At 48.4% G+C, this 18,053-nt stretch overlaps 1 protein-coding gene across 2 annotated transcripts in view; it reads right to left on the bottom strand.

Moving 5' to 3' along the window:
• The window catches only part of KIAA0753 (KIAA0753 ortholog), a 59,410-nt gene that overhangs the window by 30,899 nt on the left and 10,458 nt on the right, over window positions 1-18,053 (bottom strand). For both annotated transcript variants that reach the window (XR_012228895.1, XM_073565563.1), the window contains exon 7: window positions 8,267-8,463. Coding sequence is in view for 1 of the 2 variants with exons in the window: in XM_073565563.1 (XP_073421664.1) it covers window positions 8,267-8,463 (197 nt within the window). In the remaining variant the exon portion in view is untranslated. The remainder of the gene's footprint in view (window positions 1-8,266; window positions 8,464-18,053) is intronic.

Genomic DNA, 18,053 nt, shown 5'->3' with positions numbered 1-18,053 from the left:
CATGCGCTATACATCTCCTATACCAGGTGAGTAGAATTTTAGTACTATTCGTACCCTGTTTATCAGATAAGACCCTATTTGAGCTTTCTCCGTTCCTACCGTGTGAATCAGTGAATCAAACGAAATGTGAAATGTCAAGAATACTTTCCTATAAAAACTATACTAATGACACATTTAGGCTACCCTGAGGTGGGGATATCAGGTCGATTCCTACAGGGGTGTAGATTTTTCAGCACTTTGAGAGATTAGGGCATTTATAGTAAAGTAATTTTCTAATCGTAAAAACCAGCAGGGTCCCACATACATTTTCTGACCACAATGTTTACCAAGTGGCAAGAGAAACGTGTTGACAGTGCTGGACATGTCACACATGGAATTCTAGCACTTCGCATAAGTGTTTTGGTAGAAGGTTTGCACACACAGCACGATTCATCAAAGCTTTTAACCTAGTCCGCCGGCATAAAAAGCTTTGAAATGTCGCAATAATTTGGCGTACCTCAAGGCTGTGCTAAAATGTAGCGACTTTTGGGGTTCTTATGCCATCCTCATCCAGGACTGACAAAGGGGGTGGAGCTGGAGGTGACGGGGGGGGGGGGCGTAGCAACCGCCGCTTGGCAAATTCATGAGCGACGGCGTTCAAAACTCCACAAATCTTCCACCAGCACGGACTGGATGATGATTGATGGCGAGTGGCACAACAAGGTGCACGCCACTTGTCAGATGCTCCTGATCCATTAAGCAGCATACGCCTCTTAATGAATCAGGGTCATCGGATTCCAGTCCCTCTCCTCATTAAGATCAGCATGAACACTGGTCCTGATGAATCGGATCCATAGAGCGATTTTGTATGAGATGGTGAAAAATTGAGTTTTGTTGTGAAAATAATGAAAAAAAAATCCTTCCTTATTTGTGGAGCTTTTGTAGGTTATTTGACTCCTGAAGCGTTTTCCTAGAGCGTTTTTTGCAGCCTTTTGATTGGACAGTGCTTAATCTGGAGCAGGTTCCACAAGTAGATGCTTCAAAAGGAGTGACGAGTCCTCAGGTGTTTCCAAAGACCGAAGCTGAAGAAAAACGCTCCAAAGACTAAAAATACGAACAGCAAAGTGGTTTTACAAGAGAAATAAATAGGAAGGTTCTCAGGTGTTTTGAGCAAAACTCCCCAAAAAAAACCTCTGTGTGCACATGCCCTAAAAATTCATGAATGCAAGCGGTCTTAAAAGGAACCTGCCACCAGAAAAAAAATGCTATTAACCTGCAGACATGAAGTTAATCTACAGTTTAATAGCACTATCAACCTGCCTGGAGCCCGCACAAATCCAAATGTTCCGGGCAGAAACTGAACTTTACTCCCCCCCAGCAGCGTTCCAGTTTCAGTTACAGGGCAGGGGCGCCGCCCGTTCAGTCACTGCTGAGAATACACGGTGGTGGCTGTAACCACAGTTACTAACACGCCCTCTGTATTGGGCCGGCTGTCAGTCAGAGCCGGGGACGCGGTTACAGCCGCCGCTCTCTATACTCAGAGCAGTGACTGAACAAGCACGGCCCCATCACTGAAATTCGGAACACTGACAGGGAAAAAGAGTTAAGTGCGGGCGCCGGGCAGGTTAGAAACACTATTAACCTGCAGATTAACTCCATATCTGCAACTTAATAGCAATTTTTTCAGGTGACAGGTTCCTTTTAAACACTACTAACTGTGCCCATCATTATAGAGGACACGTCACCGCTCAGACTGGTTTGGTAAATTCTTGCATTTTCCAAAGAATAACAATCTTGGAGCATCTGATCTTAGAGCTCTACATTGGCACATTCCTCGGTTATTCCTCCTAGACTTGTTTTATTAATAAACTGACAACAGGGGGGTTACCAGATGTGTCCCTACACAGTCTTAGGCCTCCTTCACACGTCTGTTTCCAGTACATGTAGTACCAGTTTTCTTCAGCTATCACACGTACCCACAGATACCACACGCGGCCCTCGTCATCTATGCTGCTGGAAAGTACACTGGCATGTGAATAGCACCATAGGTTATTATGGTGCTGTTCACATGTCCGTGTACTTTCTAGCAGCATAGATGACGAGGGCAAAGTCAATGGGGTCCATGAAAAACATGTACAGCAGTGGGATGGCGGCAGTGTACAGTCTGTGTTTAACATTGCAAAGTATAAACTAGATGTATATTTCCTGAAGGAAGTACAGATAGTGCTTTGAAATGGTGCCCTGGCTGCCCCTTTAAGAGAGACTTGCCTGCTGCCCCTGCAAGACTTTCAACTCAGGATCCGTTTTAACTGTGGGTGCCTTTCAGGGGCCACTTTGGCCGGCGGGGCCACTCTGGGTCCGATTTGGTGGGCGGGGCCACTCTGGGTCCGATTTGGTGGGCAGTGTTATGGAAATATATATGTATATTTCATATAGATCTCACTTGCATGCTATATACGCCATATATACTCCATATATACACTCTATATTCATATATGCTCGCTTAGAGATATAATCATAGCTGTCTTGAACTTTTTTACTAGTTGCTGCAGCTGACCTGACCCCATGAAACCGGTTGGGACAAACAACTTGAGAAATATCTAGCGGACATAGGAAATGGGGAAGTAAGGCTAGATGTGCCAGCCGATACCAGAACATGCTGACACTGTAAAAACAATAGGCTGTAAATTATATTGCTAGAATCAGCTTTTTTGGTAAACTCTTCCATATATGTTCATGTATTCAAACTGACCAATTAAACTAGAAGGCTCAGCCTTTATGTTAATCAGATAACCTCCCTTTCCTACATGTATCCATAAATATAGGTATGCTTAATAAAGCTACAGAGCATTGAAAGAATCGATTGCTGTCTCTGTGTACAGTTCTTTTCTTCCAGTTGAGCGCTCAATAAGACTCTGTCTAATTTGGGCAGGCCACAGTACGCACAGGGTTAAATCTACCCATATAAATTTCTACAACAGGCGGGGCCACTCTGGGTCCGATTTGGAGGCCGGGGCGGCTCAGCCTCCGATTTGGAGGCCGGGGCGGCTCAGCCTCCGATTTGGAGGCCGGGGCGGCTCAGCCTCCGATTTGGAGGCCGGGGCGGCTCAGCCTCCGATTTGGAGCCTGGGGTCACTCAGCTTTCGATTTGGCGCGCCAGCCCTTTAAGACTCATTTCGGTGCGCCGGCCCTTTAAGAATCACTTTGGCGCGTCAGCCCTTTAAGAGCTAGTTTTGCTCACTGGGCTTCTAAATCCACTTTGGCGCACATTCTCTCTCAGGGACATGCGTCATGTGATGAAGCTAGATTTGCATTTGTGCTGTGGGTTTCGCTTTAAGAGCTGATATTATCTGCCAGAAACTCTGTCCTGGGGGCGTCATGTGACGTTCGTAGGCGTTGGCATAGTAACTTGGTCTGCCTGCGCATATCAATGAGCTTAACTGCCATTTCAATCGCCTCAGGGCATGTTTTGACTGTGGCAACATTTTCCCATTGAAAAGCATTGAGACAATGCATTCCAATGACGGGAAAAAAAAATTCAAACGCAAATTGCGCAAAAACTACAAATCCGATTGACACGAAAAATACTTAGCACACCACTCATGGACGCTGGCTTCGAAACGACACCTAAAAGGAGTCTGTGCGTATAGCGGTTCGGGCCGCATTAATTGCGGAAATCAACTGAATAATAATAAGAAGAACTAGATGTGTATTTCCTGAAGGAAGTACAGATAGTGGTTTGAAATGGTGCCCGGGCTGCCCCTTTAAGAGAGACTTGCCTGCTGCCCCTGCAAGACTTTCAACTCAGGATCCGTTTTAACTGTGGGTGCCTCTCAGGGGCCACTTTGGCCTCAGGGTCCGATTTTGTGGGTGGGACCCCTCAGGGCCCGATTTTGTGGGTGGGGCCCCTTAGGCTAGTTTCACACTTGCTTTTTTTTGCAGCGCGTTTTTCCCGCAAAAAAACGCATTGAAAAAACGCATACATAAGCATACAACTGCTGCGTTTTTTTCAAGCATTTTTATGAGCATGCATGAAAAAAAACGCAGCGTTTTTATGCGTTTGTATGCGTTTTTAGTGCGTTTTTACCGCGTTTGCGTTTTTTTCCAACATTTTTAGGTGGCCCCTCACACTACCCAAACCATGACTTTACTAACCCTAACCCTGACCCTAACCCTAACCCTGACCCTAACCCTTAACCAAATCATACTTAACCCTAACCCAAACCCTAAACCCTAACTAACCCTAACCCTGACCCTAACCCTAACCCTGACCCTAACCCTGACCCTAACCCTAACCCTTAACAAAACCATACTTAACCCTAACCCTGACCCTAACCCTAACCCTGACCCTAACCCTTAACCAAACCATACTTAACCCTAATCCTGACCCTAACCCTGACCCTAACCCTTAACAAAACCATACTTAACCCTAATCCTGACCCTAACCCTGACCCTAATCCTTAACAAAACCATACTTAACCCTAACCCTGACCCTAACCCTGACCCTAACCCTGACCCTAACCCTTAACAAAACCATACTTAACCCTAATCCTGACCCTAACCCTGACCCTAATCCTTAACAAAACCATACTTAGCCCTAATCCTGACCCTAACCCTGACCCTAACCCTAACCCTGACCCTAACCCTAACCAAAACCATACTTAACCCTAATCCTGACCCTAACCCTGACCCTAACTCTTAACCAAACCATACTTAACCCTAACCCTGACCCAAACCCCAACCCTGACCATAACCCTAACCCTAAACCCCCTTAACTAACCCTAACTCTAACCCAAACCCCTAAATTCCATGGTTAAAAAAAAAAAACGCATATGCAAAAAAACGCATACATGAGCATGCCAGTGCGCACATATGCGCATCCATAGGCTATAATGGCCATTTTTAGCGCAAAACGTGCGCATATGTGCGCATGCGCTTTTTTGCAGGGCCAAAAAATGCAACATGCTGCGTCTGGAAAATACCAACGCACACCCCAAAAAAACGCAGCGCATGAAAATCGCATACATGCGCTTACCAGCGCGCAGGTATGCGCACCCATGTTAAATATAGGGGAAAAAACGCATGCGCAGGTATGCGTTTTTTTCCAGCGCCAAAAAACGCAAATGTGAAACCAGCCTTAGGGTCCGATTTGGTGGGCGGGGCCACTCAGGGTCCGATTTGGTGAGTGGGGCCCCTCAGAGTTCAATTTGGTCAGCGGGGCCCCTCAGGGTCCGATTTTGTGGTTGGGGCCCCTCAGGGTCCGATTTTGTGGTTGGGGCCTTTCAGAATCCGATTTAGTGGGCGGGGCCCCTCCGGGTCCGAATTGGTGGGCGGGGCCCCTCAGGGTCCAATTTTGTGGGCGGGGCCCCTCAGGGTCCGAATTGGTGGGCGGGGCCCCTCAGGGTCCAATTTTGTGGGCGGGGCCCCTCAGGGTCCAATTTTGTGGGCGGGGCCCCTCAGGGTCCAATTTTGTGGGCGGGGCCCCTCAGGGTCCAATTTTGTGGGCGGGGCCCCTCAGGGTCCAATTTTTTGGCCGGGGCCCCTCAGGGTCCAATTTTGTGGGCGGGGCCCCTCAGGGTCCAATTTTTTGGCCGGGGCCCCTCAGGGTCCAATTTTTTGGCCGGGGCCCCTCAGGGTCCAATTTTTTGGCCGGGGCCCCTCAGGGTCCAATTTTTTGGCCGGGGCCCCTCAGGGTCCAATTTTTTGGCCGGGGCCCCTCAGGGATCGATTTTGTGGTTGGGCCCCTCAGGGATCGATTTTGTAGGCGGGGCCCCTCAGGGTTCAATTTTGTAGGCGGGGCCCCTCAGGGTTCAATTTTGTAGGCGGGGCCCCTCAGGGTTCAATTTTGTAGGCGGGGCCCCTCAGGGTTCAATTTTGTAGGCGGGGCCCCTCAGGGTTCAATTTTGTAGGCGGGGCCCCTCAGGGTTCAATTTTGTGGCCGGGGCCCCTCAGGGTTCAATTTTGTGGCCGGGGCCCCTCAGGGTTCAATTTTGTGGCCGGGGCCCCTCAGGGTTCAATTTTGTGGCCGGGGCCCCTCAGGGTCCAATTTTTTGGCCGGGGCCCCTCAGGGTCCAATTTTTTGGCCGGGGCCCCTCAGGGTCCAATTTTTTGGCCGGGGCCCCTCAGGGATCGATTTTGTGGTTGGGCCCCTCAGGGATCGATTTTGTGGTTGGGGCCCCTCAGGGTTCAATTTTGTAGGCGGGGCCCCTCAGGGTTCAATTTTGTAGGCGGGGCCCCTCAGGGTTCAATTTTGTAGGCGGGGCCCCTCAGGGTTCAATTTTGTAGGCGGGGCCCCTCAGGGTTCAATTTTGTAGGCGGGGCCCCTCAGGGTTCAATTTTGTGGCTGGGGCCCCTCAGGGTTCAATTTTGTAGGCGGGGCCCCTCAGGGTCCGATTTTGTGGGTGGGGCCCCTCAGGGTCCGATTTTGTGGGTGGGGCCCCTTAGGGTCCGATTTTGTGGGTGGGGCCACTCAGGGTCCAATTTTGTGGGCGGGGCCACTCAGGGTCCGATTTTGTGGGCGGGGCCACTCTGGGTCCGATTTGGTGGGCGGGGCCACTCTGGGTCCGATTTGGTGGGCAGGGCCACTCTGGGTCCGATTTGGTGGGCGGGGCCACTCTGGGTCCGATTTGGTGGGCGGGGCCACTCTGGGTCCGATTTGGTGGGCGGGGCCACTCTGGGTCCGATTTGGATGCCAGGGTGGCTCAGCCTCCTTTTTGTAGGCCAGGGTCTATCAGCCTCCGATTTGGAGCCTTGGGTCACTCAGCTTTCGATTTGGCGCGCCGGCCCTTTAAGAATCACTTTGGCGCGTCGGCCCTTTAAGAGCCAGGGTGGCTCACTGGGCTTCTAAATCCACTTTGGCGCACATTCTCTCTCAGGGGCATGCGTCATGTAATGAAGCTAGATTTGCATTTGTGCTGTGGGTTTTGCTTTAAGAGCTGATATTATGTGGCAGAAGCTCTGTCTTGGAGAGGTCATGTGACGTTCGTAGGCGTTGGCATAGTAACTGGATCTGCCTGCGCATATCAATGAGCTCAACTGCCATTTCAATCGCCTCAGGGCATGTTTTGCCATTTCCCATTCAAATGCATTGAGACAGTGCATTCCAAAGACGGGAAAAAAAATTTTCAAACGCAAATTGCGCAAAAACTACAAATCCGATCGACACGAAAAATAATTAGCACACCTCTCATGGACACTGGCTTCGAAACGACACCTCAACGGAGTCTGTGCGTGTAGCGGTTCGGGCCGCATTAATTGCGGAAATCAACTTAATAATAATAAGAAGAAGAAGAATAAGTTAGCAGCGTTCGGATTACAATATAGTGGTTTTTTCAAACCACTATAATTAAACTTTGTAATTTCTTTTTTTCTTTTATCCATACGGGTGAAATACTGATGACACTGATAGGAAAAATGGACACACAGATGACACCGGTACCATTTTTCATGTACATGATTTACACAGACATGTGAAGGAGGCTTTAAAGGGGTATTCCCATCTCCAAGATCCTATCCCAATATGTAGGTGTAATAATAATAACAAATACCTCCAATTAGAAAACATTTTTCTGATTCGCTATGTCTCTTTCCCATGCAGGACCTTAGGTATCCATGGTTATGACCACTGATATAGTGACAGTTAGTTAGTTACTAGTGGTCATAACCCTGGATACCTAAAGTCCTGCAATGCCTGCACATGAGGAAAGAGACATAGCGGATTAGTGATGAGGGAATGTGCTCGGATAAGGTGTTAGCAGAGCATACTCGTGTGTTGTAAGAGTACCTTGGGCGTGGTCGAATAATATGTTCAAGTCCTAACGGCTGCATTATTCATTGCCCGTTTGTTCTTTCAGCCACAACAAATGCAACTGCAGGGACTCGAACATACTATTCGAGCACGCCCACGATACTTGGATAACACGTTATCTGAACTCATTTGTGAATCAGAAAAACTATACTACATTTCTAATTGGAGGCATTTTCTAACATTACTAAATCTGAATGCAGTGCACAGACTGGCCGGCGGCTCTCTTGACCAGAGGGTAACAGCTCCATAGAAATTCATGAAGTGATCACGCACGGGTCAGGACAGCAGCCAGCAAGTCCGTGCACTGCATTTTGATCTCGGTCCAATTTATACCGCAGTCTGACTGCATCCTAACATTGTCCAATCAGTCCCGTTTGACAAAAAGATGCTCCAGAATTATTCATGGTGTATACTTGCACTTAATAAAACAGACCTGCCATCAACGCTGGCATTTCCCTTTAAGAGCCGTGCGCTTTGTACCTTTGGCCTCTGGGGAATCAGCACTCCTCTGCTCTTGTTCTGCCCCATGGTGCTTCTGTGCAGCCCTTTCAGGTGTCCGGCTTGAATTAAGACTTCTAGACCTGATCGTAGAGCCGATCGTCTCTCTGGAGTAGATGGCTGTTGTGTTAGGGGAGGTTCTGTTTGCACTGCAGCGTGCATCGATTCAGGAGGGTCATCTGTATAAAGGAAATGGAAAAAACAGGATTTTGGTTGCTTACCGTAAAATCTGTTTCTCAGAGTCTTCATTGGGGGACACAGGAACCATGGGTGTGTGCTGCTGTCACTAGGAGGTTGACACTATGCCATGAAAAAAATGTTAACTCCGCCTCCGCAGTATACACCCCTCCGACCGGCTGTAGGACAATCAGTTAGTGAAAAAGCAGTAGGAGACATTATCATGCAAGTCATCATATATTCATTACAAGCAATAAAATCATGGGAGGGCGCTGTGTCCCCCAAGGAAGATTCTGAGAAACAGATTTTACAGTAAGCAACCAAAATCCTGTTTTCTCTTTCGTCTCATTGGGGGACACAGGAACCGTGGGACGTCCAAAAGCAGTCCCTGGGGTGGGAGAAGACAAACTTCCTTCAGGTCGGAGAACTCACCACTGCCACCTGCAAGATTCTTCTGCCTAGGCTGGCGTCCGCTGAAGCATAGGTATGGACCTTATAGAACCTTTAAAAAGTATGCACGGACGACCATGTGGCTGCCTTGCACAACTGCATGGCTGACACCCTATTGGGTACCGCCCGGCTTGAATGGGCCTTGACCCCAGCAGGGGACACCCTGTCATTCACCTGGTAGGCTTCCAGAATTGCCATTCTGATCCAGCAGGCAATTGTTGCCTGAGAGGCCGGAAGGCCTCTTCTCACCCCATTGGGGATAACAAAAAGTGAGTCTGCCTTCCTGAAGGGAGCGGTCCTGGCCAGATAGACCCTTATCGCCCTGACCAGGTCTAGCTTATACAAAGAACGCTCCAGAGGATGGGTTGGAGCAGATAAATTGACGGAAGGATTATATCCTCGTTCAGGTGGAAGGCAGATACCACCTTGGGAAGAAAGTCAGGAGGAGGCCGCAAAACAACCTTGTCCTGGTGTATAATTAAGAATGGAGGGCGACAGGAGAATGCCGCTAATTCTGAAACCCACCTAATAGAGGTGATGGCTACGAGAAATACCACCTTCCAGGACAACAAAGACATGGGAGCTTCCTGAAGGGGTTCAAAGGGTGAATCCATCAAGGCTTCCCAGACCTAAGTTAAGATCCCATGGAGCCACTGGTGATCTGTAAGGAGGGGCTGCATGTGCCACCCCTTGCAGAAAGGTCTTAACCTGTAAGCGGGAGGCCAAATTCTTTTGAAAAAGAATAGGAAACAGCCGATACCTTGCTTTTCAAGGAACTTAGGGCCATATCGACATCTAATCCCTGCCTGGAGAAAAGCTAGGACAGATGGTAGGGAACAGGGCATAGGTGTGATGTGTTTAGACTCACACCGGCCAAAATAGGCCTTCCAGGCTCGATATTAGACCCTGGAAGAGGATGGCTTCCTAGCTTGGATCATTGTACGGGCTTACGCGTGCAACAGATATTAAGTGCAACAGGATAAAGTGTTTTGCAGTTAGACAATGCATTGAAGCTGATGTTCCTCTCTTCTCTTCTTCACACAGGTATTTCATTCCATCATCCATGTGTGCTGTCTGACAAGTGTGAACTGCATCATATAGTGCCAGATATTTTTATGGTATTTCATTCCATCATCCATGTGTGCTGTCTGACAAGTGTGAACTGCATCATATAGTGCCAGATATTTTTATGGTATTTCATTCCATCATCCATGTGTGCTGTCTGACAAGTGTGAACTGCATCATATAGTGCCAGATATTTTTATGGTATTTCATTCCATCATCCATGTGTGCTGTCTGACAAGTGTGAACTGCATCATATAGTGCCAGATATTTTTATGGTATTTCATTCCATCACTCCTGTGGTATTTCATTCCATCATCCATGTGTGCTGTCTGACAAGTGTGAACTGCATCATATAGTGCCAGATATTTTTATGGTATTTCATTCCATCACTCCTGTGGTATTTCATTCCATCATCCATGTGTGCTGTCTGACAAGTGTGAACTGCATCATATAGTGCCAGATATTTTTATGGTATTTCATTCCATCATCCATGTGTGCTGTCTGACAAGTGTGAACTGCATCATATAGTGCCAGATATTTTTATGGTATTTCATTCCATCACTCCTGTGGTATTTCATTCCATCATCCATGTGTGCTGTCTGACAAGTGTGAACTGCATCATATAGTGCCAGATATTTTTATGGTATTTCATTCCATCATCCATGTGTGCTGTCTGACAAGTGTGAACTGCATCATATAGTGCCAGATATTTTTATGGTATTTCATTCCATCACTCCTGTGGTATTTCATTCCATCATCCATGTGTGCTGTCTGACAAGTGTGAACTGCATCATATAGTGCCAGATATTTTTATGGTATTTCATTCCATCATCCATGTGTGCTGTCTGACAAGTGTGAACTGCATCATATAGTGCCAGATATTTTTATGGTATTTCATTCCATCACTCCTGTGGTGGGTCTTTATTTTTTTTTCTATTTGGTTTCTGCTTTGAAGTGTAGAAAGGGTGTTTTTTTTTTTTTTTTTTTTTTTTTTTTTTCCCTTTCTCAGTTTGATGGCCTTGTCCAGCGTTAGTTATTTACCCTGCATAGTAATGCCTGCTCTGGCCTTGTGCTAATTGGTTAATTACTGATTGTGGCCTTTTGGTGGCTGAAGCTAGCAGACATTTCATTTCATATATATTTAGCTCTGGCTGGGATAGCACGCGTGCGGGCTTACGCGTGCAACAGGATAAAGTGTTTTGCAGTTAGACAATGCAGTTGGACAGGGCAGGAGACAGGTAAGGTGCATAAGTTTTTCATGCACGCTTGCTTCTTGGTCAGTTGTACTAAATATGCATTGATCATATCAACCTGCTGCTTATTTGTCTTCACTTCTGCTTTTTAACAACTCGCCTGCCCTTTTACACATTCTGTGCACTCTCTGCATATCCACCCCTCCCTTTTCCCCTCTTCCATGTTTAACTCTGAGGCTCTATTGACATTTCTTACCCACACCAAACCATCCAAAACCTCCATGCAGCACTCAAAACGTTCATACAAATCATCCCACCACCTGCTTTTTCTGTTTTTTCTCCTTTTAATAGTTGCAGGTGACATCTCCCCCAACCCTGGGCCTCCCTCCACCAGCATACATTACTCTTCTCCAGCTGCATATAGAAACCCTGCTAATCTTATTAACATTCAGTGCATGCCTTCTCCTCTCACTTTCCAATGTGCTCTCTGGAATGCACGGTCTGTGTGTAACAAACTGACTTACATTCACGATCTTTTTCTCTCTAATTCCCTTAACCTTCTGGCTATTACAGAAACCTGGATCCAGCATTCAGACACCACCGCTGCTGCCGCTCTCTCGTTTGGTGGGCTGATATTTTCACATACCCCCAGACCTGAGAACAGACAGGGTGGAGGTGTTGGTTTGCTCCTTTCATCACAATGTGCTTTCCAGGTCATCCCCCCGGTTCCATCACTTACATTTCCTTCCTTTGAAGTCCACGCCGTCAGACTCTTTAAGCCCTTCTCCTTACGAGTGGCGGTCGTTTATCGCCCTCCAGGCTCCTCCCGCCAGTTTCTAGACCACTTCACCACCTGGCTTACTCACTTTCTGTCCTGTGACATCCCCACCCTCATCATGGGAGACTTTAACATCCCCATCAATGATCCGCTCTCCCAGTCTGCCTCTCATCTTCTTTCTCTAACTTCTTCATTCGGCCTCTCACAGTTTACTAATTCTCCTACACATGAGGACGGGAATACTCTGGACCTGGTTTTCTCCCGTCCCGGCTCGCTGCACAACTTTACTAATTCACCTCTCCCGCTCTCGGACCACAACCTTCTTTCCTTCTCTGTCAAGAATTGTCTCCTCACCCGGGACACCCCCACTTACCACACTTATCGGAATACACGTACCATTAATACCCAACAGCTTAGGGACAATCTCCACACATCTTTAGCCCCCATCTCCACCCTCTCCTGTCCAGACATAGCATTGTCACACTTCAATAATACACTGAAGAATGCCCTAGATGAAGCAGCACCTTCTATACGCAGAAAGACCCAACACAGACAAAAGCAGCCCTGGCACACAACGCAAACACGCTCTCTTCAGCGCTGCTCGAGGTGTGCAGAGCGGCAGTGGAGAAAATCTCTCTTAGCAGAAGACTTCATCCACTATAAGTTCATGCTCAAAACCTATAACTCTGCCCTTCATCTGGCCAAACAATCCTACTTCACCACCCTCATCACCTCACTATCCAACAACCCAAGACGACTTTTTGAAACCTTAAACTCCCTCCTGAAACCTAAAGTACAGGCCCCCATCACCAACCTCAGCGGTGAGGATCTGGCCACTTATTTCCTAGAAAAAATCAACCACATCCATCAGGATATCTCAGCCCTATCTCCTCAGTGCCTGGATCCCCTTCCCTGCCGCACCTCAAGCTCACTAGACATCTTTGAGCCTGTTTCAGAAGAAGAAGTTTCCAAGCTCCTCGCTTCTGCTCGGCCTACAACCTGCAACAGTGACCCTATTCCTTCACAGCTCCTGCAGTCTCTCTCACCAGTGGTCACCACTCACCTGACTAAAATATTTAACCTCTCTCTTTCTTCAGGTATATTTCCCTCCTCATTTAAACATGCCATCATAACCCCTTTACTTAAAAAGCCATCCCTGGACCAGAACTGCACTGCTAACTACAGACCTGTCTCTAACCTTCCCTTCATCTCTAAACTCCTGGAACGCCTGGTCCACTCCCGTCTAATCCGCTATCTCTCGGATAACTCTCTTCTCGACCCCTTACAATCTGGTTTCCGCTCTTTACACTCTACTGAAACTGCCCTCACTAAAGTCTCTAATGATTTAATAACAGCTAAATCGAAAGGTCATTGCTCCCTGCTGATTCTCCTGGATCTCTCTGCCGCATTTGACACTGTGGATCACCAGCTCCTCCTCACTATGCTCCGCTCTATAGGCCTCAAGGACACAGCCCTCTCCTGGTTCTCCTCCTACCTCTCTGACCGCTCCTTCACTGTATCTTTTTCCGGCTCCTCTTCCTCTTCTCGTCCCCTTACTATCGGGGTCCCGCAGGGCTCAGTCCTAGGCCCCCTCCTCTTCTCTTTATACACTGCCCCTATTGGACAAACAATCAGCAGATTTGGGTTCCAGTATCATCTCTATGCTGATGACACCCAATTATACACTTCTTCCCCTGACATCACCCCTACCCTAATTCAAAATACCAAGGATTGTCTGTCTGCTGTCTCTAGCATCATGTCCTCCCTCTATCTGAAACTAAATCTCTCTAAAACTGAACTTCTTGTGTTTCTCCCCTCTACTAACCTCACTCTACCTAACATCGAAATAACCCTGGAGGGTTCAACCATAACTCCCAAGCAGCATGCCCGCTGTCTTGGGGTCATATTCGACACTGAACTTTCCTTTACTCCGTACATCCGATCACTCAGTCGCTCTTGTCACCTGCATCTTAAAAACATCTCCAGAATCCGACCTTTTCTCACCTTTGAAACTGCTAAGACTCTTACTGTCGCTCTTATTCATTCTCGTCTGGACTACTGCAACTCTCTTCTGATCGGTCTCCCTCTTACCAAACTTTCTCCTCTCCAATCCATCTTGAATGCAGCAGCCAGGGTCATATTTCTGTCCAGCCGCTTCACCGATGCCTCCATCTTGTGCCAGTCATTACACTGGCTACCTATTCGCTACAGGGTCCAGTATAAACTCATCTCTCTCACCCACAAAGCTGTCCACTGTTCTGCACCGCCTTATATCTCCTCTCTCATCTCTGTCTATCGCCCTACACGTGCCCTCCGTTCTACAAATGACCTAAGACTAACATCCCCCGTAATCCGAACCTCGCACCTCCGTCTCCAAGACTTCTCTCGTGCTGCTCCAGCTCTCTGGAATGCACTTCCCCAGACGATCAGACTGATACCTAGCCCTGACCTATTCAAGCGCGCTTTGAAAACCCATCTCTTCAAAGAAGCCTATCACATCAACTACTCAGCAAGCTAACTTTGCCCTGTTCCCTCCTTCCAAATATTATTCTGAATCTGCACCCTACTATTCATCTGTCTCCACACCCTTCATGCACATGATAACTGCACTTGATACTTGTCTATTGCACTTAAACACACGGGCTGATGACCGGATCATGCAGCTTTATATGAAAATCCCTATTATAATTGCCAGACCTGAATTAACAAGCATTTCTCACCTACTGTGTCCCCCCATTTCCTTGTAGATTGTAAGCTTGCGAGCAGGGACCTCACTCCTAATGTCATTGTTTGAATTGTCTTAACTTGTATTGAATTTATTGTCTGTACATGTCCCCGCTTAATTGTAAAGTGCTGCGGAATATGTTGGCGCTATATAAATAAAAATTATTATTATTATTATTATTGTACTAATGACTCAGTCCTAAAATCCCGCTGCTCTCAGTATTGTGGTTTCAACAGCCATGCCGTCAAATTGAGCAGCCGAGAATTTGGGTGGTAAAACGGCCCCTGAGCCAGGGGATCTGGTCTGTCGGGGAGTCTCCAGGGGGTGCCTGCGAGAATACTGATAATTTCTGCGAACCAGGCCCTCCTGGGCCAGTACGGGGCGATCGATATGACCGGCACCCCTTCCGCCTTGATCTTCTTTAGCAGTCTGGGCAGGAGAGGAAGGGAGGGAACAGGTAAGGGAGTCTGAACTGTGTCCAGGGAATGACCAGCGCGTCGACCCCTATTGCTAGAGGATCGCGGTATCTTGAGACAAACAGTAGGACCCTTCTGTTCTGTCACGATGCCAGGAGGTCCACATCTGAAGTCCCCCATAGCTGGCATATCTGACGGAACACGTCCTGATGTAAGGACCATTCTCCTGCAGCGAGCCCTTCCCGACTGAGGAAGTTGGCGGCCGTGTTGTTTGTGCCGGGAATGTAAACTGCCGGAATTGCGGTTTCCACCCAGTTGAAGATTCTGGATACCTCGGCCGGGAGTCCTGGTTCCCCCTTGGTGATTGATGTATGCCACCGCCGTGGCATTGTCCGTTTGAATCCGGACTGGCTGGTTGTTGAGGTATGTTTCCCAATGTAGGAGTGCTAGAAAGACCGCCCTCAGTTCTAGAATGACTGCCCTCAGTTCTAGAATGTTGTTTGATAGTGAGGATTCTCGCCTTGACCATCGTCCCTGGACCGTCAGGTGACGGAATACCGCACCTCAGCCCAGGAGACTGGCATCTGTAGTTACCACCTTCCAGTGGACAGGGGGAAAAGGCTGTCCCAGCTGAACGAGGAGGGAGGTCAGCCACCACTTGATGGACTCCCTGGTCTGAATGGAAGGGAGGAAGGGGCGAGCCTGCGAAGAGATGGACCTGTCCCACTGACGGAGGATGTTCCTCTGCAGTATCCTGGAACGGAACAGGGCAAATGGTATTGCCTCTGAGGCTGCCACCATCCTCCCCAGGACTCTCCTGGCAGCGTGAAAGGATGGAAGCCGGAATTTTAACCGAGAGCGAATTCCCTGCTGGAGGGTAATCCACTTTCTTTCTGGGAGAAAGACCCTGGAGCGGCGGGTGTCGATTATCATCCCTAAGAATTCTAGGTGTTGTGTTGGCGATAGGTTAGATTTCTCCCTGTTTACGATCCAACCAAACCAGGATAGAGTGTTTAGAAACACCGCTAGGTTTTCCCGGGCCTGAGCGAAGGAGGGCGCTTTGACGAGTATATCGTTGAGATACGGTACTAATACTATACCTCTGAACCTTAATATAGCTACCATTGCTGCCATAATCTTTGTAAAAATTCTGGGGGCTGTTGCCAGCCCGAATAGCAGGGCCACAAACTGGAAATGCTGGTTTTGGACAGCAAAACGCAGAAACCTTTGATGTCCCTGAAAAATGGGGACGTGCAGGTAGGCATCCCGGATATCTATGGCACATAGGAATTCCTGATCCTCCATAGACGTAATTACCGACCGAATAGACTCCATCCTGAAATGGCGTAAGCGGACACATCTGTTTAGCCTTTTGAGGTCTAGTATGGGACGAACTGAGCCATCCTTTTTTGGTATCACAAACAGTTTTGAGTAAAAGCCGGTAAAACGTTCCTGTTCAGGAACGGGGACGATTACTCCTGCGTTGAGGAGAGAGTCGATTGCCGCAAAAATATCTAGAGCCATAGCAGCGTCTTTTGGTGGTTGCGATAGAAAGAAACGATCTCGCAGAAGCGCATTAAAGTCTATCTTGCATCCTGTGGATACCACCTCCTTTACCCAGATATCCTCTACTGAACTCTGCCAGACATCTCTGAAGAGGAGAAGGCGGCCTCCTAGTCTGGGAGAGGTACTGGGAAGGGAGTTGGACTCCCTGCCGGCGTCAGGCTGGTGGCTCTGCTCGGCCCTGACCTGGTAGCTCTGCTATTGGAACTGCGGGAATGCCATGAAGGGGTGGCCCGAAAGGATACCCTCCTCCTATCTCTAGATGCCTGTGACCTCTGTGGGCCCTGAGCATAAGTGCCTGTTGCTGGGGCACGGCGAGAGGGCTGAAAGGGCTGAGCCCTACGTTTGAAAACATATCGACGAGGCTTGGCCTGAGGGAGAAGGGAGCTTGTACCCTACGTTGCATCCTTAATGATTTGATCTAACATTGACCCAAAGAGTCGGGCACCCTGAAACGGCAGATTAGTCAGTGATTTCTTTGAGGACAAATCAACCTGCCAAGCCTTTAGCCAGACCATCCGCCGGACGGCTACCATGTTACTGGATGCTTGAGCTGAGCAAGACGCGGCATCCAGGGCTGCTGATACCATATACCTCCCGGCATGAGAGATTTCATCTGCGAATTCCGCCAGTTCCGCTGGTGGTGCCTCGGCCAATATGCCCTGCCTAAGCTGCTTGGCCCATTCTGTAACAGCTTAGCTACCCAGGCTAAGGCTGGACACAATGTAGCGGCTGCTGCCTCAAAGGCGGATTTTGCCAGAGATTCTATCCTCCTATCATTGGGATCATTTAGGGCTGCCTGACTGGAGAGTGGAAGGACTGTATTGGTAGGGAGTCTGGACACTGGTGGATCCACCGAAGGGGAGGCGGTCCAGTTGGCGGTGAGATCTGGAGGGAAAGGATATAGAATCCCAAAGCGACTTCCCCTCTGAAACCGCCTGGTTGGGTTTTCCCTTTCCCTGGCCAACACCTCCTCAAAATCCTGGTGGGAGGCGAAGACCCTAGAGGGGGACTTATGACGCTTAAATGAAAAAGCCTGATCATTAGGCTTTGATGTAGCGTCCCCAATGTTAAAAGTCTCATTGACTGCGGCAATAAGACCCTGAACCATATCCCTGACGCCCTGGGACTGTTCTGGCCCGTACTCAGAACCCTCCTCTGAGTGTGTCTCTGATAATGCCTCACCTGATTCCGGGGATGAGGCCCAGGAGGAGGCAGATGGCCAGAGGAATTCTGGCGGTGAGATGGAGTGAGAAGGGGACTTGGATTGGTGGTCCTGTCTAAACCTTTTATGGCCTCTAGAAGGCCCAAAAGGAGGCTCATTTGATGCTCCTGTGTCCACTGGAGTCTGAAGTGGCAATCTGTCATGCACCGTTACCAAGGTCTGTGATACCTTGGTAAG

Source organism: Dendrobates tinctorius, unplaced genomic scaffold (assembly GCF_039654945.1).
Source record: "Dendrobates tinctorius isolate UK_male_01 unplaced genomic scaffold, ASM3965494v1 ptg000016l, whole genome shotgun sequence".
Taxonomy (NCBI): domain Eukaryota; kingdom Metazoa; phylum Chordata; class Amphibia; order Anura; family Dendrobatidae; genus Dendrobates; species Dendrobates tinctorius.
This window is presented reverse-complemented; position numbering and strand designations above follow the sequence as displayed.